This window comes from Dermacentor andersoni, chromosome 4 (genome assembly GCF_023375885.2).
Source record: "Dermacentor andersoni chromosome 4, qqDerAnde1_hic_scaffold, whole genome shotgun sequence".
Lineage (NCBI taxonomy): Eukaryota > Metazoa > Arthropoda > Arachnida > Ixodida > Ixodidae > Dermacentor > Dermacentor andersoni.
In genome coordinates, this window is record NC_092817.1 from 39,043,427 (window position 1) to 39,069,393 (window position 25,967).

General features: G+C 43.6%; 1 protein-coding gene and 1 pseudogene across 2 annotated transcripts in view; both read left to right on the forward strand.

Moving 5' to 3' along the window:
* swm (Zinc finger protein swm) overlaps positions 1-25,967 on the forward strand; it is an 81,649-nt gene that overhangs the window by 42,321 nt on the left and 13,361 nt on the right. For both annotated transcript variants that reach the window (XM_050184026.2, XM_050184027.2), the window contains 8 exons: positions 1,862-2,182; positions 6,936-7,058; positions 10,593-10,667; positions 10,777-10,836; positions 12,960-13,118; positions 13,559-13,666; positions 18,456-18,656; positions 21,460-21,540. In XM_050184026.2, the coding sequence (XP_050039983.1) occupies positions 1,862-2,182; positions 6,936-7,058; positions 10,593-10,667; positions 10,777-10,836; positions 12,960-13,118; positions 13,559-13,666; positions 18,456-18,656; positions 21,460-21,540 (1,128 nt within the window). The remainder of the gene's footprint in view (positions 1-1,861; positions 2,183-6,935; positions 7,059-10,592; positions 10,668-10,776; positions 10,837-12,959; positions 13,119-13,558; positions 13,667-18,455; positions 18,657-21,459; positions 21,541-25,967) is intronic.
* Positions 22,807-25,718, forward strand: LOC140217041 (tigger transposable element-derived protein 6-like; annotated as a pseudogene).

The window sequence follows — 25,967 nt, forward strand, 5'->3', positions numbered from 1 at the left end:
TGAGGAAGAAATAAGAACACATTACATTTATACAATCTCAACTGACTGTCTATGGATCAAACTTCACTTACTGCGCATACTTAGACAAGGGACCAAAAGAACGACGAAGACAAGCGCTGCCTATGGAGCTGCTGCAATCAAGGCTCCTAAGTGTTTTACAAAACTGAGCCCTTCCCGAGCTTTAGTTTGCATTGGCATGCCACTTCTGATAGCAAATAGTAATAAGCGTTTGAATCATGACATATAACAAACATGGATATAATGAAGTAGATCTAAAATTTTTAATCGCTGATACAGTCAAACACACTTATAACAATATTCAGGTGCCACGAAAATTTAATTGTTATAACTGGTAATCGTTGTAACCGGGTTGCATAAAAAATCAAGATAGGGGGATGGCAGAGCCGTTGTGAGAAAACTATAATGGCGGGGAGGCCAGTGCCCCTCCCCGCCACCTACCTCCATCTGGCTGCTGATTGTGTGCACTCATTTAACTGCTTCCTGGGCGCTCCAATCGTGTGTAACAAGCCGTGGTTGTCGGCATTAAAGAATGGCACTGCTATAACAACTGCAAAGAGGGGTCACGGGTGGCAAGTGATACGCAAGCATGGTCGAGGCACTGCTTTGGTGTGGCCCCAAAGGGGGCCTTGCATGCTCTACGCAAAGCTTGCCGACATCCTGCTCCAAGGCATCCAGCAGAAGGTTCCTCGCAAGAACGAAGCCCCGGAGGGACAGAATCATCTGCCGGACCTCTTGTGAGGACAATGCTGAGGCAGTCTGCCCTACCGCGTCATCACTGCCGTCGCTGTCTGATGCAAGCACATTCGCGACGAACGCCTCATCGGGCAGCCTGCCCTATTGCATCATCACTGCCGTAGCTATCCGATGCAAGCACAGTCGCGGCGATCGTCTCATCGGTTGGAAGCTCTTAGTTTCCAAATCTACAGCCGTGCGCTTTCTTTTCACTGGCAATGTTGTGCATTGCCGATGATCAGCGGGTGATCAGTCATCCTCCATTTCGGCGGCGATAAACCCTGTGGTCGGGAACAATTTCAATGCAAACGAAGCCAACGCGAGCAATTAAGCTGTTTGCAGAACTGCACTGAATGAGGAGCCAGCGAGCAACACGCAGGCAACCTGCGATTAGCGCAGTTGGCTCGGTCCATTCGTGTTTCGGAAGTTGGGACGGCATAGAGCTTTGGGCGCAGCCGAGCTTTGCATGCAGCCTATTTGTGTTCGGAGGGGTGAAAGGGCGACGGGAGAGAGGTGCACGAAGATGGCTAGAAAATGAGCGCGCGGCGGCTGTTGGAGCAGTGGCCCATCGTGCAGTGGCTCAAATTTCTCGTTTTCTTTTTTTCTTTTCAAGGATTTCTCATTTCACTACCTTTCGGCTTGGACACCCACCAGCCAAACTTCATTGTTATAACCTATAATGCGGCATCTGGGCATTATAGTAAGCGGGTTATTTCATCATGGAAAACATACAAAAGTTGACGGTGCAGCAGCTTCCAATTATTATAACCGAGATATTGTTAAAACCGGTATCGTTATAAGTGGGTTCAACTGTATTAGCATGTAATTAATATAGTATGCTTTAATGAATATCAGATAAACTAGCATATTTTCGTGTCAAATGTAACATAATTATGATGCGATTCAAATGCACTGAGTAAACACCGTTGTTTCTCAAACTGGCATGAAGTTGTAAAAACATTGACAGAGTTCAAATAGTGTTCGAAATTAGTTGTCAAAGAAGTTTAAACAGTGTCAAGAATGGGTATCAACTTTCTTGTGTCATTCATTAGTACCGGCCATCGCAGAACTGCTGTGGTAACAGGCATTTTTCTATTATACACTTCAGGTATGCTATGACGGAGATCCCGAAGCAGCCCTGATTCGTTTCTCAAACCATGCTGAAGCCAACGCTGCATATCGGTGCACAGAGGCAGTGCTGAACAATCGTTTCATCAAGGTCTTCTGGCACAACAAAGACCGAAATGCGGTGCCCACAGCGAATGGCAGTGGATCTGTGCAGGACACTTCTGGTGCATCTGTCGCTTCTGGTGGAAATGCTGGAATGGCCAACCAGCCCACCAATGGTGCCACAGCTGCTGCTGGTACAACGGAGACGTTACCCACCAAGAACATCAAGGACCGGCTAGGTGCACCCCCTGTCGAAAAGGTGAGAAGGTGTCCGTGTCCAGAGATGATGGGCACATGCTTGTGAACTTCTTGATTTGACACAGGCACCGTAGCACTGAACCGAAGGACAGACATGGATGACGTGCTGTTTTCATGTGAAATTTTTTTTCTAAATGTGACATATTTGTGCATGAGCTCAAGTAGCATGTCTGTCCTTCCTTTTGTTCATGTCCGTCAGCCATGCACCATGGCTCCTAAGAGAAATGAGTTGCAATGCTTCTTCAAAGGAACACTTACAGGCCTTTTTTTTTACCATAGTAGCTGTTGTGGGGCTCTTTTCTAGCTCAAAGTGATGTGGGCTGGTGAAAGAGAAAAATTGTCATCGATCTGATAGTAGCATGGAGCTACGAAGGAAACCCATACGTACAAATTGCTCGAAAAGAAAGCTTCACAGTCGAAGAAAAATTGGTCTTAGTCAGGAGATTGAACCCGGGACCAACACCTTTCCGTGCCAGTTATTCTACCACCTGAGCTAACCAGGAGACTAACAGATTTATTTATTATTTATTTATTATTTACTTAAGTATTTCAGTAATAGTGCCAGCCTTCGTGTGAAGGCTCTTGGCCGGAGTGGGTGTTATATGAAGCACAGAAAGATACAAGGCAAATAATACAAGGGAATAATAACAAAACAATTGTGTGACACCAACAAACACCATACTTTAAGATCTGATGTGATGATGATGCCTAGGTATTTGTAGGTATCTACGAAGGATAAATGCTGACCGTTAGTCATATAGGAAAAGGTTAATGGCTGCTTTTTGTGAGTTATTCTCATGTCTACTGTCTTTTTCATCAATGTTCATCTGCCATGTTGAGCACCAAGGCTCACTTTTGGATAAAGCTACCTGTAGGAAGGCATGATCACTTGGGCTTTTTATCTCTTGATAAATGATACAATTGTCCGCAAATAACTTAATATTCACATGTGTATCATGAAATATCTCGTTAATAAAAACCAAAAAGAAAAGTGGACCCAGCACGGAGCCCTGTGGTATACCAGACTGAACTGATGCTAACTGGAACTTGCGCCTTGAAAAAATACACTCCGTTGCTGGTCACATAAGTAGGCCTCAATCCAAGCAAGCCGTGTACTGTTTTTCAATATGGCTTGCAGTTTTAAAAGTAGTTTCTGGTGGGACACAAAATCAAAAGCTTTTCAAAATCTATATATATGATATCGATTTGGCCTTCAATGAAATCATGGGTAGTTTCCACTAATTTCGTTATTGTCGACAGCCCTTTGCAGAAGCCATGCTGTCTGGAATCAATTGCAGGGCAAGGGAGAATTAATCGAAAACTCTAAGTGTAAGGGAGGTGGAAAATGGCAAATGAGTTCTTCAAAAAACCTGCTAGGTGAAAAAAGTGTTACGAAAGAGAAAAAATTGTCATCCACTCGAGGGCAGCACATAGCCACAAAGAAAACCCATACCGGTTACTCAGAGAGAAAGCTTCGCAGTTCAAGAAAAATCCACCCTCAAACCAGAAAAGAATTCTTTTCCACTACTTGGGTGCAGCATTGTCACAAGCTTCACAAAGACTGATCATGATGTTATCATAAGGCTGTTATACATTTACTGTTACATACAAAAGATACAGAGTCTGATAAAGTGTTGGGCTGCTGCTGTGTCTGTGCTGCAGAATCACGTAGAACTGTAGGATTTTAACAAATAAACATGATCGAACCTAAGTGTAATGAAATTTGTGATTTCTCCCAGTTCTTTCCTTTCTTTCTTTCCTTTTTTTCCCCCTTGGTGGCAAGGGACTCTACCTTACTTCTCTTCATTTACAGCTTCGACTGCTTACAACATAAGTCACCGGAGCCTCAAATTTCCGCGCTATAAGCGGTACCGCAATGCAGGGCAGTCCACTTATAGTGATAGCGCATAATAACGGCATATTGGTTATGACGATGAGTCAACTTAAAGGAGTCCTGAACCACCCTTCAGGCTTGGCAAAAAAACACAATCCACAGATAGCATACGCTGCTGCGAACATCTGAGCCAAATTTTGAAGTCGTATGCGGGTGCGTGGATCTTGCAAGCAGATCGCGAAGTCTCCTTTCTTTATTCTCTTTTTTACAGAAGCCTGCTCCTCACTTTTTTCTGGACACTTCATTTCATAATATAGATGATTCCCATATGGGTCTGCCATTGGCCAATAGCTGACATCAATCAAGAAGGGGCTTTGAATCAGTGTGCTTCTTCCTACTGTTGCTGTTTATATTTATCGACACAGTTTAATAAACAGGCTGAAGTAAGTGAGAATTTGCTTTTGAAATTATATAATAATTACCGTGAAAACCCACATATGATACGAACCTGCATATAATACAAGGTAAAATTTTTGTTACTCGAAATGGAAAAAAAAGTTTCATCCGCGTATAATACAAGTGAGGAAAACTTGGGGAAGACATTTATTTAAATTGCCTCCGCAGTTCAATCCTGGACTCTTTTCGGATAGTTTCTTGCTGGACATATCTTCCTAGAGGTACTCATCCCGTGTGCCATTGAGCGTGATCGAGGTGCCACACTTCTTCAAAGCACAACGCACAAGGTCCTCTGGTATGCTCGCCCATGCATCCACAATCCACTTGCATAGCGTCACTGCAGGCTCACATGAGTGCATCCACTCTGCATAGCACTGCTTGACCGCGTCATTGAACGGCCTGTTCACGCAAACATCTAGAGGCTGCAGCTGAGACATCATTCCACCCGGGATAACGATGAGTTTAGTGCCGGATTCGCACAACTGCCTCTTCACTGAGTCGGCCGAATGGCAATGAAACGCGTCCAGCACAAGGATGGACGGGAACAACCGTGCGCAGGGCCGCCTACACCACACGGACTTTATCCAGTCGAGCATAGGATCCTCGTTCAACCAGCCTTTCTCATGGCATCTCAGGATGGCATTTTTTGGCAGCTCCTCACCTTTAGGCACTGTCTTGCACTTGGAGACAACATTGGGCGGGAGCTTGCGGCCGTCTGCCGTGCACGACAACATGATGGTCTTCTCTTTGCTAGTGTACTGGACATAAACTTGTTTAAAGCCCTTTTTGTGCACGGTGAGGGGAGATGGCATGTTCAGATAAACCAGCTTTTGGTCAGCATTGCCGATTTGCCCTAACTGGAAGGTCTTCCACTTGAGCAGCGAAATAATGTGGCGCTGGAAAGCCACAAGTAGCTCTTCGAACGATTTGGGCAGCTTTTGCGAAACTGAAGTTCGGCGGCGTAAGGAAAATCCAGCCCGGCACATGTAGCGATAAATCCAGTGCTTTCTCGCTTTGAAGGCAGAGCTCGGTAGCCCTTTTTCTCTTGCAAGCTCCCTAGCTCTTGCCTGCATATGCTCCATGCTCACTGCTAGATGCACGGCTCGCTGTTGGCGTACGAACTCCGTCAAGGCGAGTTCAATTTCCAGGAATGTTTCATTCTTCGGGCCACCAAAGCTTCTTTGCATTTTGCTGCACATGAATAGGGCTTCCCTCTGTCGTCGCCATCTGCGAATGCTTCCCTTGTTGACGCCAAGCTGCCTCCCGGCTGCCCTGTTGCCGATGTCCTGTGTGGCAAAAATCGCCTTTCACTTGAAAGCAGCCGACTGCTGTTTCCGTGACCCTGACATCTTGGTCCTTCACTGCGGTATAAAAAAGATGAATAGACAACATGAAGGTCACTTCGCTCCCTGCTGCTACCGTGTTTCCTCACGCCAGCGTTTTGATAGCAATTGTCCGCAGTCATCGAGCGTGATGTGTTCATGTTTGCATGTGCGCACTGACACCACGTTTGTTAATTTAGTTCCTAAGCGAATGTTTGCAAGTTTACATGGTTGATAAAACTACTGTCGTTACTTCGTATAGCTATCCACTAATTTGCTGTCGCCATTGATGCTTTGCCTTTCGGCCAAAACTGCGACTTGTATGCATGCATACCAGCAGGTATGGTGAAAGCTTGTGCCTGGACAGCGTTCCAAAGTGGTTAAATTGCGAAACACAGTTTAAACTGACATCATTGCGGAGTCAAGATCACGCGCGCAATATCTGCCCTCCACAATGACGCGCATCACGACGGGCGAACGTAAAATGCACTCGCGGCATCAACCAATTTTCCGCATCAGTTCCTGAAAATATCTGTCAGCGACTGTGTCTACTTTCCACACACAAACAAGAGCCCATGCAAGAGCCAAGGAGCAACAATGGGCATGCGTTCGGTGTGGACCGCACACTGCTGAGCCGGCACGCTGCCACCACTGGCTTTTTTTTATTTCCTCTGTTTCTTGTTTGTTTGCTCGCTTCACTAGTTTGTCTTGCGATGCGTGCCATTTTCCGGAATGCCAAGAACATGTGACGCAAATTGTTGCCACTGCTACTAGCTTAACATGTAAAACAACTTGTGGTATGAATATTTGAAAATTTGGAATATTATAGAATGTTCTATTTTTTAATAATAACTTGTATTCAATGAGAAAACCAGGTATTCAAAACAAAATTAATATATTGCTGGCTGTGCGGGAGCAAACATTAATCTTAGCATGTGTTTGTATCTAAAGTATGGATATGTGTCTGATTTTGTGCCGAATTTTGTGGTGATTTCGGGCTGCTGGCGAAATTTCGCCTGTAAAGAGCGCTTTGTTACTGAACATCTAAAAATTGAATTAACCGTAGTCGAATACGGAGATCGACCGTATAAGCTAAGGTCATCTTTGAGGTCACTAACACTTAAATCCTTACGTTTTTACAGTCCGCTGTGTTCAACCCCATTGCTGGAAACTTGTCACGCACAGTGTTCAACCCTGCTGCACTGAAAAAGAACAACGTTATCAACACTGGCCTGCCTAAGCGCACAAAAGAGGAGCAGAAGACTGTAAGTATAAACATTACTTGTTTTTGGCCAGAGCTGCTGAAAAAATGCAACAGAGGCAAAGCTTAGGTTAAGCTACAGTGATAGATGAAGCGATGAACAGTAGGTAAATGGGAGAAGTTTCAGGCTCTAAACAGTGTTTTTGAATAAGATGCTTTTGAATGTAGGTGAGCTACTCCTAGGTGTCCCAATGATAACTTTTATCGAGAACTGAGCTTTCATAAGCAACAGATAATCGCAAACATAGCACAAGATTGGAGGGATCACTAGGAAAATTTCAACCAGTTCTCAGTTGGCATCTAATGTTCTGAACCGCCTACAGATTATAAAAAGATAACTGCATTGAAATTGAGCATTCATGGAAATGCTGTTTTAGCACTTTTGTGGGATTTTCCTGCTTAACTACATAAGTTGCTAATGCTGCTCCTTCGCACCACTTTTTAATACTATAGATTAGTACTTCAGTTTGGCCTAGTTGGGGTCTACTGCATCGCGGTCAATATGATATGTTTTTAATACTAGTTGCAGAAGTGTGATACCTTCTATGTGTGGACCTCGGACTCGCCATGTCATCTTCCTTTGCAATTATCATGGCATAGAACAAATGTGGACAAATATTAAACATTGCTTTCTCTCTAGCCGAACCTACCATCTACCTTTCGTGTCCGTTTAAACCACGTGACCTTGCTCATAAGATTATAAAGTTTATAACACATTAGGCAAGTCTATAAATGAACATGCTTACTGCTTACTTGCATTTACTTAATTCTAACCTGCCTTTGATGTAATGTGTACATGATTTTTGCTGTCAAAAAAAAGGGAAAGCATGACTGCCTTGATTGTAACACTCAACTTTTGGATTTCTTGTGGAAAATTTTTATTCTGCTTTGATGCTCCTTTGCATGGTGATTGTAGCTGCCAGTGTCGATTGAGTAAGGTTCTTCAGGTTCAGTCTTGTTATCTATATAATGTCACTGGGCCAACTATTCTGTATACCTCACTCTTCCAGTGCTCAAGCTAGTCGTGCATTGAAGAGTGAAAGAATGAAAAGAAATAAGTGTATTTGGGGCACCTAATTTTACAGATACAAACACACATAAAAAAAAATTGAAATATACTTGTGCAAGTATGATAATATAATTTGTAGGACTGTGCGAATATAGAATATTACCGAATCAAATCAAATAGCGAACGCTCGAATAAGTCGATTTGTGAATCCAATATCTACTATTAGATTTTTCGAATATTTGATGTATTCGATGTAAAGACTCGTGCAGTACCACTTGTCGCGTGCACCATGGAGCACCGAGGGCACTGCGGACAGGCTGATCCAGCTGATGCAGTAGTGGACTTTGTCACCGCAAGCACTCCCCTTTTTTGACCTGATGTGGGGATTGCACACAGCTCCCGAACACTGAAATTTCAAAAATGGCACCGCGTTGGCCGGGCCTGCCTCTGTCAAGGTTTGCCTGTGTTGACAAGACCAATTGAAATGAAAACGCAACGTGGGTAGAGTGAGTGTCAACAAAAGCAGTCCATAGGTGTTTCGTAAACTGTGAAAGCAGGTGCAAAAATCTGGCTGATTAACTGCTTATAGGGATGCAGATCATGTTGAATAAGCGAGCCGACAACTTTAATGCTACTTTGAGAGCTGTCAATCTAACCTGCACGTGTTATCTCAGGACCGACCACTGATAATCTGCCCGTACGGACATATTAGCAGCAAGCATTCCGTGAAGGCTTGCAGCCCGTTAGCACATCAGCCAGCGGCAAATTTTAGTCATGGTCATATTGCCTCGGCCATTAAGCCTAATTGGCGCTGCTTCATTGGGCATTGGCCACTGAAGTTATGGTTTGATGCCAAATAGATGCAGATCTATTCGCAGCAGCCACGCAATATTCAGAAAGCTGAGAAACTGCTTTGCAAACGAAAGCGAGAGACGGTGGATGAACGAGGAGAAGGAGCAGGAGGAAGGGGTCGCGAACTTGCAGCAAGTGTCGTGAACTTGCGGTGACCCTCCAGGTTCCAGATTCTTTGACAGGTGGCAAAAGCATGCTAAACAAACAACTTGGACGGTGCCTGCTCTTTACTGTCGGTGCCAGCTATGCGCGAAGCGGTGATAGAGCCCCGTGATACACGATCCTATTACTGTAGAACCTTGTCAATACATTCCTGTTAAGTATGTTTTCCCAGTGCCAACATTCGCAACCGAGAACACAAAGAATGGCCCAATAGAGTTACGCTAATTTTTTACCGGTTCATATGCTCCCGGAAAATAAGATTTTTCGGCACCAACGTTCAGTACGTCGCGAAAGTTTGATCGTATGATACGTTTTATGGCCACTGGATCCCATATAAACACGAAAATGCGCGAGGCAAGCGCGTACAAGAACAGTCTATAGCTGCCCGCCACGGCAGCTTTACCGCAATACTCACCCGCGCATATATCCTGAAAACGCTGGCATGCACACAGTTTTTCATTTTGGTACCAGCAAATCTTCTCCGGGGCTGTTGCACGTGGCATTCACAGCTAGCGCCGCCAATCCTATTGCGATAAACATCATCGCCTATCTATTTCACTATGTGTGGTGCCGTCGGAAGTGTAGCGCATGCTTTTAATATGCGATAACCGAAATACCCCTCGGTTCCCTGCTGCAGTCTGCGATCGTATACATTTTACTGCCGCTAGATCCCATGTGACTAAAAGAAGGTATATAGAACAGTATATAGCCGCCCGTATCACGTGAAAATGACGCCGCGGCCAGTTTTTATTCCTGTACCAGCAAATCTCCGCCCACGTCGTTGCACGCCGCATGCACAGCTATCACCGCCAAACCTACTGCAATAAGCACCTTCACCTATCTGTTGTACACTGCATGGTGCGTAGTGCCATTTATAGCGTACTACACATTTTTAGTAGGCGATAATCCAAACACGCCACCGGTCCTTGCTGCGGGCAGCTTGCTGCAATATAGCCTGCACGACTGCTGCGCCATAAAAATCCCAAATCATCATCGCTGCAGGCAGAGCGATGTGGACATCGCATTTCGTTTCGGTGGCATCTGGCATTGCCCACCAGCTCGATTTAGTTTCGATTTCCCGTTGCCCTCTTAAAACACCACGCAATAGGAAAACAACAAAACATGTCTCGTATCGCGACGATCTGCGCAACACTTCACATTTCGTAGATGTCAACAATAGTTGAGTCTGTCATTTTTTTTTTTTTTTACTTCGTATCATACATTTTCCTAGTTCGTATGTTTTCTCGCAGTTTTTTCTAAAATGTATGAACGAGGTTCTGCTGTATGCGGTTTCTTGTTTCGATTCAATATTCAATTTGAAATCTACTATACAGTATTTGCACACTGCTAATCATTTGTTTAACAGTTCTCCAAACACTACTTGCTTAATGTGTGAATGGGCTTGAATGTATGTCTGTGCGTATTTACGACACTCATGACATTTAGATTTAGCTCCAAACCTAACTGCCTTTAAATGTCTCAAGGTTGATATCCAGATCTACTTATTCTTTCCAGGAAGTAATCAAGAAGAAAGTAGAAGTACAAAGTCAAAGGCAAAAGCTGTTAGAAAAACACCTTCAACAGTACAAGGTAAGTTGCTGAAGTTTCTGTATGTTGCATAGGCTAAGTTAATTTCACTCTGCGTCGCCTTGACGAACACTTGTGGTTTATATACTCATGTTTTGCATGTGTATTGCAGCTTTTGCTCGAAAAGCTTGGAAAGTGCAAGACGGAGAAGGAACGAGAAGAAATTAAACAGGTGAGATATCTTGTTTCATATGTTATTTGGGGTAATATGACAAAACAGCAGTCAGCATAGCATTCTTTATGGTGGAACACTACTGTAGAACCCCTCTAATACCTTTTCCATGGGCCATGACAAAAACCATAATAGCCGTGAAACATATCACCCAAATGTGCTGTTAAGATCACATAACTGTGCTGTTAAAACAAAGACACTGTGCATGGTAAAGAATTTGCAGTCACTGACCGATAATGTGGTCTCATTGGTCTCACTCTGTCGAAATATCAGATTCGACAGAGCTTGTGTGGCTTATTTCACAAGTGGCCAGAAAAAAAAAAAAAATATTTTCAGGTGGTCACTTTCAGGGATCAAGACTAAAGGGACACTAAAGCAAATACTAAGTCGACATGGACTGTTTAAATACCATTTCAGGAACCTCACAACTCTTGTTTTGTGCCAAGAGAAGACTTAGTTTATGAGAAAATTGCATCTTAGGGGTTCCAAGTACTTTTATCACAATTCAAATCTCCCGCCACACAGCCGGGGAGTGGCGATGCTGCATACACCATCCATACGTTTTTTGCATTAAACACAAACATGCAGCCATGGAGAAACGGAGCCAAGACAGATCGGTGGATTCACTGTTGCAGCCGTTTTTGGTGAAGTGGCGTGTACCTTTCGATCATTTCTCGACGCTACATGGAAGTGGAATTCTCTGTTACTTGCACTTTGTGCAAGTTTCACGTGCCAACAAAACCAGTGCAACTCTGCGTGATAACGAAACTACTAAAACACGGAAGTGCCGGCGGTGCAGAGTTGAACGAAAACGAAACCTTTCGGCCGCCCACATCGCTGTTTCTTATTCTATTTATTCTTCTATTCTTTTCCTTTTTTCTAAAAATGAGATAGAACTGGTAAAGTAGCATTTTCTTTAATCTTATAATGCAAAACAGTGATGTTTTTTTATAACGAGTGCTTGAGTACTAATGAGACAATATAAATGAGGAGTGCCTTCATTGTCGGGCAAATGTACCAGCAGAGTCTGCAATCATGTCCTGCATTTACCTCAATTTCTCGATTACTAAGACTGTTTGCGATATTGTTGACACTTCAGAGATTCTCGAGCACTAATCTACCACTTTAGCCTGACTTAATGTTTGCCTTTAATGCCCCTTCAAAAGCACGAAAGCTATATGGCAGCAATTATACGGCCTCATGGATAAGTTCTGAAGCTGTCCAAGAAAATCTAATGTTGGACAGCAGTCCCAAGCCATCCAGGACTGTTGGGGACTGATAAAGAGGCCCAGTGACCTAAGTTGGTCCGACAGTCAGTTTCGAACCCTGTTCCCTCAGCACCGCAGCATCTCTACCCATAAGGCCATAGACTACCCAGTGACTCAAGTTGATTGGGAAAGGTTAGATACACAGGCAGGCAGGCAGGCAGGCGAGTGAGCGGGCGGAGACAGCCAGGCAGGCAGGCACCGGAAAGTACATGAAGTATTCTAACAATGCTTATCGCATTACAGCTGCAACAGCTGAAAATATGTGGGCTCCGCCATGTTGACTGCATGGCTGTGGTGCTCTGCTTCTGAGCACAATGTTGTAGGTTCTTGCTGCAGCTGCCTTCTGATGGGGGCGGAATGAAAAAAAATGCCCGTATGTTGTGCTTTGGCTGCAAGTTAATGGTCGAAAATAATTCGGAACCATCCCACCACAGCAATTGTGTTGTCCCTCACATATAAACAAAATTAAATATGGACTGAATGGAAAACCCACTCCACTAAACGTATACTGGATGGAAAATGAGCAGAACTGCTGCCTTAGAATGTTAAATGACGTAATGCTGTGTGTGCGTGTGTGCGTGCGTGCATGCGCGCGTGCATGCGTGCGTGCATGTTCTACAAGAAAGCTCAATATCTGTGCAGTTTGGCATTGTTGCCTGACAAAGCAGACACTAGCGCACTAGCTGGCCATACAGACCGCAGCCTTAAATTGGGGGTCGCACGCCCATGCTTTGTGGCATTTAACCTTTTTCTTAGAGCTTGCATCCCATAAACCTTTAGATACCAACTCTGCATGGAACTATAATATCTGCAAAGTGACTGTCAGTTGCAACATTGTGGGCTTGGTTTGTGCAGACGATAGCAACCCTACAGCCGGTGATCGAGAAGCTGCAGGTCGACTTCAAGAAGGTGACCAACGAGCTCATTTCAAGTAGGGCACCCAAGGCGGGAATGACGACTTCTACCGTGGCCGGGCTCAAAGTGGACGTGCCACATGGTCCTGTTGGACGAACAGTGAGTGTTGTTTCATCCTTGTGCGCCCTCCTGAATACTCTTACTTTGTCAGAAGCGCATCGCACTGTGCTAAAACAATTTATTTTGTGAACGTCATATCGCCAATTGGTAATGCACATGGGTAATTGGTTTGTGCTATAACCATGAAGTCCCCCTCATGGCACACTAATTATTATGAAAGTACAGTATGTCGACTATAAGCCCCTTAATTCTCCTCCTAGCACTTTCTGCATGTAGTAGTAAAACTTGTTTTACTAAATTGAATCTAAACCATGCACTGCAGCCTTTTCTTTCTTGTTTGCGCGCTAACACATTTCCATGACACCTTTTGTGTAAGCCACGTAGCTCCCCCCACAAAAAGACAAAGCAGTTCTTATAATTTTTTTCGAAGATTTAAGAAAAGCAATAGCTTAAGTTTTATACCTTTTCTGTATCTTCAGCAAGCAGAGAAGGAGCTCCTTGATGCGGAGATGGACCTTTACAACAAAATGCATCGTGGTGACGACACGACGGCATTACGCAAGCGAGTTCAAGAGCTCAGGCAACAAGTGAGTCACAGTTGTCGTGATAATCAGTTCACCCCTGTAATATTGCGAAGGCAGATTCACTGACAATATTTATGTTCAGAGGCCTTTGTTTAGTTCGATAAAGATGAACAGGTTTCAAAGCTTCCCTTTATGTTTTTCTTTCTTCCATTATGTTTTTTTATGTTCTCTGTTGTGCATATGTGCACACCGTGATTATTGAGGCATTTTGTTTTTTTTTTTCTCGGAAGAAAAAACCGGCTTACTTTCTGCATTTCTCCTCCGCCTTTCTCTATTTCTTCGTGCTTTCTATTTTCTCATGCACATACCATTCCAGGTGTTAATACCAGCCACGAAAATATATTTAAAGGCAGTGGGCTTGCTTTATCAAATAAAGTTAGACTAAATCTTTAACAAAATTGTTTGTTAAGTGCTTTTATTAGGACATAGTAGATATTATAACTGCAAGTTCTAAAGCACTCTCTCATATATCATTGACTTGTGTGCGCTAACGCGTAGGTGTATATGTTGTATTGAAACCATTAGTCGTGATACAACATACTGTACAATGCTGTAAACAGTACTGTAAACTGTACTGATTACCATGTTTAGTGTGAACAAAATTGGTAAAGTACTAATATGCCTTTATGCCAAGCGTTTGGGACCTCCAAAATCCTTCATTATGTGGGCCACTTAGTTGTAAAGATCAGGCGCCGTACTGCTCCCGATAGAGCAGGCTAGCCAGGTCTAACAAAACAAAACCTTTATTTAACATGAATTCAAGAGATACTTAGTGGAACAAGTCGGTAATGTTCTTCTGCACACTTCCTCCAATGCCGTTATTACCATCATTGTTAAAAAAATGTTTGTTCGATTTCAGGTTTGTTTACCACCGTTGCCTTCACTGCTCTCCGCCTTTTTTCCCTTTCTTATTAACTTCAACAACATCACTGGTCGTCAGTTCCAAATGATTAACGTCGTCAACCTCGACGTACTTGTCGGTCATCACAGCTGTTGCTGTGTTGCAACAAGCAGTGTATAAGTTGAGTTGGGCAATTCGTAGAGCTGTCTAGCGGGACTATAAAATACTCGCTGTAATCAACACGCAAACCAAGCACGTTGCTACTTCTAGCGCTGACTGTAGCGCGGTGGCGGCTGCGGAGGGCATTTGTGGCACCGCTAGGTACATTCGTTGTAAAGCAACAGATTAGTCTTTGGGGACACCTTAATTTCTTTATTGCACAGGCAAATTCCTTCTAGTGGTCTTTCCTGTAGAGCTGTCCACAATATGCATGTATGATAAGAATTCGGCCATAACATGTGATATCCTTCGTCATACAGATAATTTTGATGGGGCATTTACTGTAGAGGCATTCAATCATATGTTATACTGCTCTAAAAAGTAGCTCTAATTTGTTAATAGGTCTTTTCAACAAAACTTACATGCAAATATTAGTGCATATGGGTAAAGTGTGCAGGTAAAGCACTATATGCACAATGCAGCAGATTCGTTATCCTTTCTACATTTTAATTAAACATTGCAATTAATTCCCGCTATGCTTTCTCTGGCTTCAGTGGCTGTTTCTTCATATGGTTGTGACAAATCGAACCTATTGGATCCCCTTATTCTTCTCACTCAGTGCACGTAGTAAGGACGTCAACTATAAACCAATATGAAAGATTTGTCAAGTGCCTTAAAGGGACACTAAAGGTTAATATTAAGTCAACGTGGACTGTTGAAATACTATCCTAGAAACCTCGAAACACTTGTTTCATGCGAAGAAAAGACTTATTTTAAGAGAAAATGCGTTCTGAAGCATCCGCGTACCTCTAGCGCAGTTCAAATCGCCCGCCCTCAGTGAGTAAAACGGCGGCAGCAGACAGCGCTATGGCTTTTCTACGCAAAACCCAAGTGCGCGGCCAGAAACAGAGCCTTGACAGAGCCGACAGCAGCGCGAAAGTGGAACTATAGTGACTAGCGGAAGGGAAAGTGCGCGACGATAAGCTGGTTCTTTATTTTATGATGCCAACTTTGACACTCGTTGCAATGGACGACCCTGACAACGACACATTGGCTCGCGATGCTGGGCTCGACTTCAGCGATTTAAGCACTGATGAACGTGACCTGCTGCTGAGGGCTCGCGCTGCCGGCGTCATTGCGTACTGCTACGACGGCAACTGTATTTCATGGATGTACATATTCACACATTTGTAGCTTTTCCTTCGTGAAAACCAAATGCCGCACTCACCGCCCCGTATTCAACCTGCAGTTGTTCTTGCACTTCGGTGAATGCAGGCAAGACCGACAGAACAGCACTACGGGAAAGCATTGCTTTGAAAGGCACTCCACACGTCTTCAGTAAGTCGGCGTTCCTCTAGACGAAAGTGGAACAAGCACACTGTGCGATTTTTCGGCTCTTTGCCATCACACTATGGCAGAGGTACGGCACTTAACCCCTTCGAACGGAGAGGTTAAGGTTAAGAGGTTCGAACGGAGAGGCCAACCTGAAATTTATTTCGCAGGCATCGGCTTGATCGTTCTCGAGTCTTTGTTTCTTTATTCAGAGTTTTCCTCAGCTGCTGCCCCGAGATTCCAATGAATCTGCTGAACATGCTTTAGATGCTCTTGAAGCTGTGTTTGCCACACTACAGGCGCACAGTCTTCCGGGGGACATTCTGAATGAAGAAAGGTGGGACGTGCAGTGGTCTATGGCTGGAAAAATGAAAAACACTGATGGAAAACGTGTTTCACCGAGCTGCTAAGGTGATGCTGGATTTACTCGTGATACCGCATAGCAATGCAGAGTGCAAGAGGATATTTAGCACGGCACGAAAAATTAGGACTGAGTTCCTCTCATCAATATGCAACACAACCCTCCAACACCTGCTGCTAGTGAAGGGCCGTCAGTGTGGACCATGTTTTGAGCAAAGCTACTCCGACGAATTTTTGAAGTGAGCAAAGTCTGCTGCTGCAAGGTCCTGCAAAAGGACTCATTGAACAGTGCCTGAAAGTTTGAACGAACCCCCTCCCCCCCCCCCCCCCCCCCCCGCCCCCACCGGAAGTTGAAACAGTGAATGCACCCCCCCCCCCCCTCCCTCGTTGACGCGAATAAAAAGTCTCCCGATTTTTTATCTCTCCAGGTTTGCAGGTATGCAGTTACTAAAGCTCTGTTTGCGATTATATTGACGCCTTAGACATTCTAGAGCATTGCTTTATCACTTTAACTTGACTTCATAGTAGTAACCCTTAGTGTCCCTTTAACAGTAGCTGTTTGCAGAGATGGTTCTGTAAATTTTTGTAAAAGATTACAGGCCCTAAATCAAAGTTATGCTACCATAAGACAGTCTATAGAGTCTTTAATTATTCTAATTAATTAAATAATCTTCTAAGTAGTGCTGTGAATACTTAACAGGAATCTTTGACTCAGGAGGCCAACTCCTATTTCCCTATTCAGATGCACATGAACTGCAGAAAAGCTTTAATTAGACAACTGTTGAACCAGCTTCAATGAAGTTTCTTGCACGTAAAAGAGAAAGCTGAATTCTAGCAACTGCAAGTAGAATTTTAATTTAGGGCCTCAAATTTTTTCTAAAAATTGTCAAGAATCACTGACACAAAGATTCAGCACTAAGTTTACAAATCCATATCTGAGTACCAAAATAGATATTCATAATCCATGAATTTTATGTAGCTATGATAATACATAAACACATTGATATAACATGAATTTTGTAGTCGAAAGTTAGCGCTGTGTGCATGTCAAAAATCGTCTCCTTCCTAGTCCTGTTGCACTGCAATAACATGCTACCTTGGGCTGGTTGGTACATGTCTGAAGAAAAAGAGTAACAGCTCTGAACAACGGGATGTTACTGAGACAGACGAAGCGCTAGATCCATCTCGGTCATGTCCCGTTGTTCATCGCTGTTACTCGTCTTCTTCGGACCTGTCGCACTGCTCTGTGTTATGAATCCCAACCAACCAGCCCGCCAACATGCTTTAGGTATTGCAGTTCTGTAGACTGCATCCGTTAAAGCATCTGGAGTGGGAAAATTTTATATACGAGTTTAGAGGTTACGTGGAATTGTTACAAAATAACACAGTGCTTATGAGGGTCTTGCAGAAATCCTGCTCTTAAATTAGTAATATATTGCAGAGCGGGAGTGTGCATAACACATAGACTTTGTCTGCTTTAGAGGTCTCAACAAAATGCAGGTAACAGAATAATGATATTGTCCTTCTTCATTGCAGACTCACAAAACTCTAAATTTGATACTTGAGCTTCCTGAAATTCTTTGATCTTCAAAAATTTTTTCGTAAGAAATGAAATATATGGCCTTAATAAAAAAAAAATCAGCTGCCTACAGTTGATTGCTTTTAACTTATTCTTTCAAGTGCAACAAACCTCATCAATAACGAAAGGCAGGTGGCGATGCCACCTTTAAGTTCCCGCACCATCTCACCATGTCGTCATAGATTTTGGCAGTGTCTGCTTGGGCTTAGTTAAATTGTTATATGTAAATTTAAAATGCATTGTATTCAAGAGGAGATAAAGATTGAACTTGGCAAGTTTCGTGAATTTTTACTGAGCAGTAAATGCTATTGTGTCAGTGCAAAATTAAAGAAAGAAATTGAACTTCGACCTTAATTTTTTCTGGCAATAATCAACCAGTTATTGTGAAATTCATGAAACTAGAGTTTTGAAAGAATAATTTATCAGTCTCAACTGATTAAGTGTCCCCTTTAGTGTCTCTTTAGGGGATTAATGCAGATAGTTGTTTATCCATTGAAAGAGTGCATTCCACTGGTATCCAGGCTCGTGCCTTGGGTCTCCTTGGTGGCCAGTGGAAGGGAAGCAGAGGGGGTCCCCCGGGTCGCCGGGGGGCGCTCAGAGGAGGTCGGGGAGGTGGTGCCGCCCTGCGCAGAAGCCTCAACGTCATCGACCACCGGCCACGCAAGGTGTTCGTCCAGGGCATGGATGAAGGGGACAAGGAGAACCTGCAGGCGCACTTTGCTGTGAGTGTCTGGTTTTGCAATATGGCTCCTGCTGACTTATCTGCTCAAAATTCCCAATCCAACTTGACATCACTTTTGACTCCTGCAGTGCACAAAGACTTTCATATTGGTTTTCATTACTCTGTGGGAGCCATTGCTTGTGGGTGCAATGTTGCAGATGCCAAAGTAGAAAGGGAAGAAGTGTTCAACTTTACCCTCTATTGACATGCAGTTTAACCTTCATTTATTATTCTGTCTATTCCCCAAAATACTTTTCCAAAATTTAAGAAACTGCAGTAGGTTTCTCAGTTTTAGCTAATTTTGCATTGCAGCTTTGAATTAACAAAGTATGGGCATGTCACTACTGTAGTCTTCAGAAGAATCCACATAGTAGAAGTAAGATTTAAAATGTGTATGGCACGTGGTAAGTTGGTCCAACATAAAAGGTGATATGCTGTATAAACAAACAGAACGAAGAAGGATCAGATCAGAATCGGAACAGTGTATATAAAAGGCGGCTCAAGGCCTAGTTGAAGAAGGGGGAAAGGGGGGAATGCTTTAAACCAGGCACGTACCCAGGATATTTTTTCTTGGAGGTGGGGTACCTTTATTAGTCCAAATGTGAATAATGCCCACCATTTGCCATAAAGACACATAAACCCGCAAATTAGAAATGAAATGAGGTGTATCTCACAGGTACACCTGTGATATACACGTATCCTTTACTTGGCGAACCAGGAACCGCATCAAATGGACTCTCGCAGGAAAGAAGTGCAGGAACAAGTAAACAAGCGAAAGTGTAAAATATAAATTTCTAGTAACGTTTTTGAATTAGCTCTGGAAGAACAATAGAGAAATATATATTTGCGAAACAATCACAGTTCTTTTGGATCCCTCGTTTACTGCTCTACCAAGTGCCAAAACCGACTAGTATTGTTATTTGGGAAGTTGCATAACGATGCGTGGCCACCAGTCCCGTACAACAGCGTAGAGCGCAGGATGCTGTGGTTCTAGGCTTATTGCACCCACATATAACATCTACATAAGCACAGCGGAGAAGTGGCTACATCAGGCGGCTCGACTGATAACTGTAGAGGAGTCATTCAAAACACTGAGTCATTCTCCACTTGCGGTGGCTTTTTCTCGACTTCCTTTTTAAATAAAGAGATGTTGATCCATAAATATTTTCACAAACACTGGTTAAATTGGTTAATTTTCGCTTTTCTTTTTTGTTTGGCTGTTGCCTCAACTCTCTCCTTGAATAGATCGCTTAATTTCTCAACTCCTTGCAACTCTTTGTTTCCAGTTGCCAATTTTGCACAAAAAGTGCTGTACAATTAGGGGAAAATCAGACAAGGTAACAGGTGACATTCATTTTGCTTATGGGCTTAATGGTTATTGCAGGATTTTATTTTCCACCATATCTAGCCCATATCACAGTTATATGGTTTCGAGGATCTGCCATAGTCGAGGTGAGCTGTCACTCGAGGAAATAATGAAGCAAAGTGAAAAGTTAAACACAACTGGCGTTTAACCGGCCACAATTCGTTCCACAAGCATACAGACCAGACTACGAACCAAATCCATTTTCTTGTCCCTGGATCAGTCTAAACAAAAAATGTTCAACTAACGAAGGAACAGTGAGGCACGTGACCGTTGCAATAGATGGTGACAACTGATCGCATCTCGAGTTAATCGCGCAGCCACCGAATCAATGAGAAAACTGGCCTTCACATTCCAGGAGATGCCGATAACTACTGGCATCCAAAATGAGTGAAAAAAGGCAGCAAAATGTTGACCGCCGAATAGCTCTCAAGTCTCAAGATTGATTTGGCAGCGCTTCAGGGATGTACGAGGGCTGGTGGTGCCAGCAGGTGGGTGGGATATGCCACTTAAATTCGGGGCGGAGGGGGGTCGTTCCCTGACTTCTTTACGCTGGTGTTTCAGCGACTGCTTTCGCATCCACGCGTGCGTGGTCTTGCAGCGGTTAGTTTTGGTTCTATCTTGCAGGCTGTTTTCGTTTGTTGCGCTCGTAAAAGCTAAACTCTATCTGGTTTCTAATCCATCAAAGATTCAGCACTAGATGCTAGTGCGTTTATTGCTTACAAGGGTGCAATTACATCTGTTCACAGGCAGGCACTGGTGTATATTAACAATGCCACAGTACAGTATAGAAACAATGCTGCCATGCCTGCATTTCTTTTCTTGAGACTGGAGAAAACCGATTGCCCCTCGTTGGCGATGGGATGAAGTATCAGTGCACGTTTCTGGCTCATTTGGTTTTTCTGCTGGTTGCTCTTCTACAACTGAGTCGAGCAGCGATTCCTTCAATCTATACTGGCCAAGTGCCGAATCAGAGCATATCTTTTCCAATGTATCTCTTCTTTATTCTTACTATAGGTATTCATGCAAGTCCACCTGTATTCATGAATAAAAAATGCACGTTTACCTACGGAAAATATTTTTTTGTCACTGTAGGGTCACTTTAAAAAAGTTGCAGTAAATGCTTTTCGAAATAGGTCTGGCTGAAGATTTTAAATTTGCAATAAAGATTATCGACCCTGGGCAATAGCATATGGCAAACGAAATTGTTCCCCAAAGGGCTAGATAGCGCGGCTGTCCACCAGTCACCTATAGACATAAAAAAGCTCTCCATAAATAAGCTGTCAGTCACAGCTTTGATGTCTTATTGTCTTCACTCTTTCTATAACACATGTTTACCAGCCATGGTGTAAACTGTGTATGATGTTTTGCAGTCAATTTGCTTCTGTATAAAAGTCAACATAGATCTTTTCTTCTTTTTTTTTTTCCTTACTATTTGCAGCAATTCGGCGAGGTGGAAGGCGTCGAGCTTCTCAATTCCGGTCTTGTAATTACATTCAAGACACGAAAGGATGCTGAGCTGGTAAGAGCTTTGCTTTAAACTATTCATCTATAAATAGTTTAACATGCGTAGCCTCACTGATATATACATAAAATTATACCTGTCAACTGTACCAAATTTTCTGTAATTTTTTTTACAAAAAGGTTTTACTAGTTGGTCCTCAAACATTCTGTTGGAAATCATTCGATAGTGAAAGGATGCAAGAGGAGTACTTGGTTCAAGAAAGTTTATACAGACAAGTTTCTGAAGTAGGCAACGTTAGCAACACCAATGTTGCTGAATACAGTAGCAGACTGATTTTTCGGACTCAAAAAATTCGGACTTGATGGATATTCTGGACTTCATAAGTGCACTATCAGGGTTCCCTTAGAGCTTATGCATGTTTGCGACCAATTTTTTGGACAACATAAAACCAGAAGTTCAATTTTCCGGACAAAATTTGCCGCGACAGACCAGCGCTACGGGTCAGGGAGGACACCATTTTGGATCTTGAGTTGCCTGACTAGCTTCGAATCGGATGTGAAGTGGCTTGGATCGGTATAGTAGTTTGATTAGCAAGTATAGGAGGCGTCCAAATCCATGCGGTAATGGTTGCGCCTGTTGTAAGAAACGCTGGTCTTAAGGCCATGCTTTTGCCTGTAGCCTGCGACGTAAGCGATTTTGAGAGCGGGAAACCGGTCATGCGCAGCCAGTTTTGGACACCACCTTATGAACGCCAGGTGATGCTCATGATAACCACCATCATCATCAGTTTTGCCTCAGTGTCGTAGGTGGTGTTGCACACGTTTTCGTCCAGCAGTGATCCGCCGGCTTGTATCCAGTACAGTGCAATTGAAATCATCGCCTGCCATCATTAGCTGCCGTACAACATAGCATCGCTATTTCAGTGTGTTGCAGCCATTTATTCAGCGCAACGCCGACGTGTTTTCGACGCCTTGGCCCCTGCTCTTCACCCGCATTTGTATCGAAGAAGCATGGAAAATATTCGACCATGATGCTGGACAAGAAGGCCGCCATATCAGGCTTATCAAATAAGGACGTACCCAAGTCATCGTCATGAAGGAGTTTGATATCTCCAAACAGACCTTGTCTGATTACGTGAAAAACAAAGAAAAGATCTTGTCTGCAGTCGACCAGTCGCACTGCAAAACTATAAAAAATGACTGGAAAGGACAACATATGAAGCTTGAAGAGGCCCTGCAGCTGTGGTTGAAAGGAGTCCTAGCAAAGAACCTACCCGTTTTGGGCAACATGCTCAAGCAGAAAGCCAAGATGCTCGCTTTAAAGATGGGCATTCAGGACTTCAATTTTACCAATGGGTGGATCCGTGGGTTTAAGAAAAGGCACGGAGTCCCTTTAAAGAAAGTTTGTGGGGAGAGCAGTGCCGTGGATCAATCTACTGTCATGGATTATCGGATGAGTAAGTTGAAGGCTCTGCTACAAGAGTATGCTCCTGCAGACCTTTTTAATTGTGACGGGACAGGCCTATTCTTCAAAATGCTGCTGGACCGTTCACTTTCTTTACTAATGAGCCTGCGCTGGTGGGAAGCACAGTAAGGAGAGGGTAACTGTCATGGTCGGGGCAAACGCAGTTGGCACCGAGAAGCTGCCCCATCTAGTGACAGGGAAAGCGAAAAAGCCGCGTTGCTTTAGAAAGGACCCTGCACATGAAATTTTTTTTTTTTAGAATTCTTTCTCAATTTTGATAAAACTTGTAGAGTATGTATTTCAGTGTGCTAGGTTTAAATATACATCCTGTTTTCTGGCAGAGTAAATAACTTTCCAGAAATTTAAGAAATTCAGCTTTATAGCATAATTTGCTTGGCGATGAGCTATCTACCAAACTATACATGGCATAATAAATATCGACATACAGAAATGATGTGGAACTAACAAAGAGTGCAAATAAGCAAGTATGGTGTTCTAACCCAATTTTATATCAAATAAGAACATTGCAAACTTCAGTGAGAGAAATCCACCGAACTGCTAAAAAAAAGAAACAATTTTTAAATTTTTTTTCTAATAATTGCAACATCTTTTGTTTATTTGTACTCTACACAGCTATGCCTTTCTGGAAAAAAGAAAGAATTACAGTGATAGCACAAGCAGAAGCAGACATAACGAACTTCCAGTACGGCATCATCATCAAAATTGCGGTTTTGAGGAAACAACAAAAAAACATTTCACAACTGATATATGGAAATAAAGTTCGAAAAAAAGCGGCTCCAAAGGCCATCAGTAGGCACTAGGTATAATTCATGGCCGTTTGGCCATTGCCGGTCGACGACATAGCATGCACAGCGAGTACGTTCACTTCAAAGGGATTGCACGTTTTTGGGCCATCAATTCTCCCCGCGAGCTCCATCCCGACGCAACTTTACCGCAGATCTCGCAAACCACAGTCAGTTTAGTAGTGAGACCGTAATCCTGATCGCTCCGCACCAGCTACGCAGAACCACCGCAAGTATTACATGACAAAAGGCCGAGAAGATTGTTCACAGCTACAAGTCCGATGACAACATACGGAGTAGCGGACTTCACGACAGAGGCTATTGCACTATCGGCGATCGGTCTTCAACAAAATGCTGAATCTTTCGCTCCGTGGCCGTTGTAGATGCAATCTTGTCGAGCGTAGCTTTCTCATATGCTCTTATCTTATCCACTTCCTTTTCAGTTATGACAGCCGTGTTCAATTCTTACGCGAGTGTAACCGGCGTGTAAATATGAATGATCCGGCAAAGCAGTGAGGCATTGACGTTCAGCTGACAACTTCAGCAGTGAGCTGCCGGATGTCCTGTGCCAGCCGCGACGACGGAATCGCTTTTGGAAGTTTATTGTGTCTTGTACATTTCTGCCCGTAACGATTCACGGCACGAAACTTTGTCAGACCTCCAGCATATCCAGTATCGCAGTTGCGAGACTAACACAAAATGGCGGCTGTTTTCGTCATTTGAGCACTCGTGGTCCTTGGAGCCAATCATGACTCGCTATCTTGGTCACATGCTCGAACTGGTCAATAATAGTGTGCGCTGCGAATTTCTTTTTCTGTTGTTTTTTTCGTGACCGCAGTGCCGTCAATGTTGCCAACCAACGAATAAAGAATGCCAGAAACGTGAGCTTTCAAATGATACCAAAATGGCGCTGGCAGAGTGCATAGTTATCAAGTTATGCACTACGAAAATCGGGTGCGATTTCTCCTCAATTTAAAGGGCAATGCTTACAGATTCACATCTTTAGATCATGATAGCGGAAGAACTACACGATATTTTCTAACCAAATTTCGGAGGCAGGAGCGAAAATGCGTCAGGAACACGGAAAATAAAAATTTTAAATTCATATTTTGGGCCGATTTTCGGTCCCAAAGACCCCGGTCCCCTCTTAAGGGTGCGGAGAACCTGCCTCTGTGGTACAGCAGCAATACAAAGGCCTGGATTACACAACCCGTTCGAAGGGTACGTCCACCGTCTGGACCGGAGGTTTAAGCACCAGAAGAGGCAAGTGGTAATAGTCGTAGACAACTGCGGTGCGCACGGCGCCATAAGCAACCTGGAGGCTATTTGTCTTGAATTCTTGCCGCCGAATACAAGTGTGCTCCAGCCGATGGACAAAAGGGTCATTAAATGCTTCAAGGTACACTACTGGGCCCGTTTACCTAGCCGCACACTCATGTGCTTTGACAACGGGAAGACATACTCCGTTAACATGTTCTCAGCACTCGGCATGCTAGTTGATGCCTGGAAGGCTGTTGAGCCTTCGATGATTGCAAATTGTTTTAGGCATGCTGGATTTTGCAATTCTGAAGAACCCATGACCGAAGAGGTAAATGGCACCGCTGAAGACATCGACATTGGCGAGCAGCTGATTGCCAACTTGCGCAGCAGTGGGATGTACCTTCCTGCTGCTGTTGCTTTTCATTAGTTTCTCGCGATCAACAACAACATAGAGCTGTGCGCAGAGCTTATGGACGACGAGATCGTGCGCCAGGTGACCGCGCCGCCACAAAGCAACTCGGACTCCAATGACGACACCTCTGGCCGCCCGCAACCATAAACGCAAGTGTTGTCAACGCTCTACTATTGTTGTCTAGTGTGCATGAAGAGAACATGATGCTTGCACAGATGCAAGCAGATGTTACAAAAAGAAGGAATTTAAAACAAGGGACCATCCACGACTTTTTCAGTCCAGTTGAGTTGGAATAAAGTTTGGTTTTGTGACTCATGGATTTTTGGGACTTTTCTTATGTTTGGAGTATTTTTCGGTCCCCTCCAGGTCGAACATCGGTCTGCTACTGTATATCACTGATCAATGTGTTGCTTGTCAGTATTCGCTGTACCAAGTTTGTTGCTGTTTCTGTGCAGCATCTAAAGGTAAATCATCTTTAATATCATGCATATGTATTTCCTGAAAAATGTGTGCTCAGGGCAGTCTTCTTAAAAGATTGTGTAATA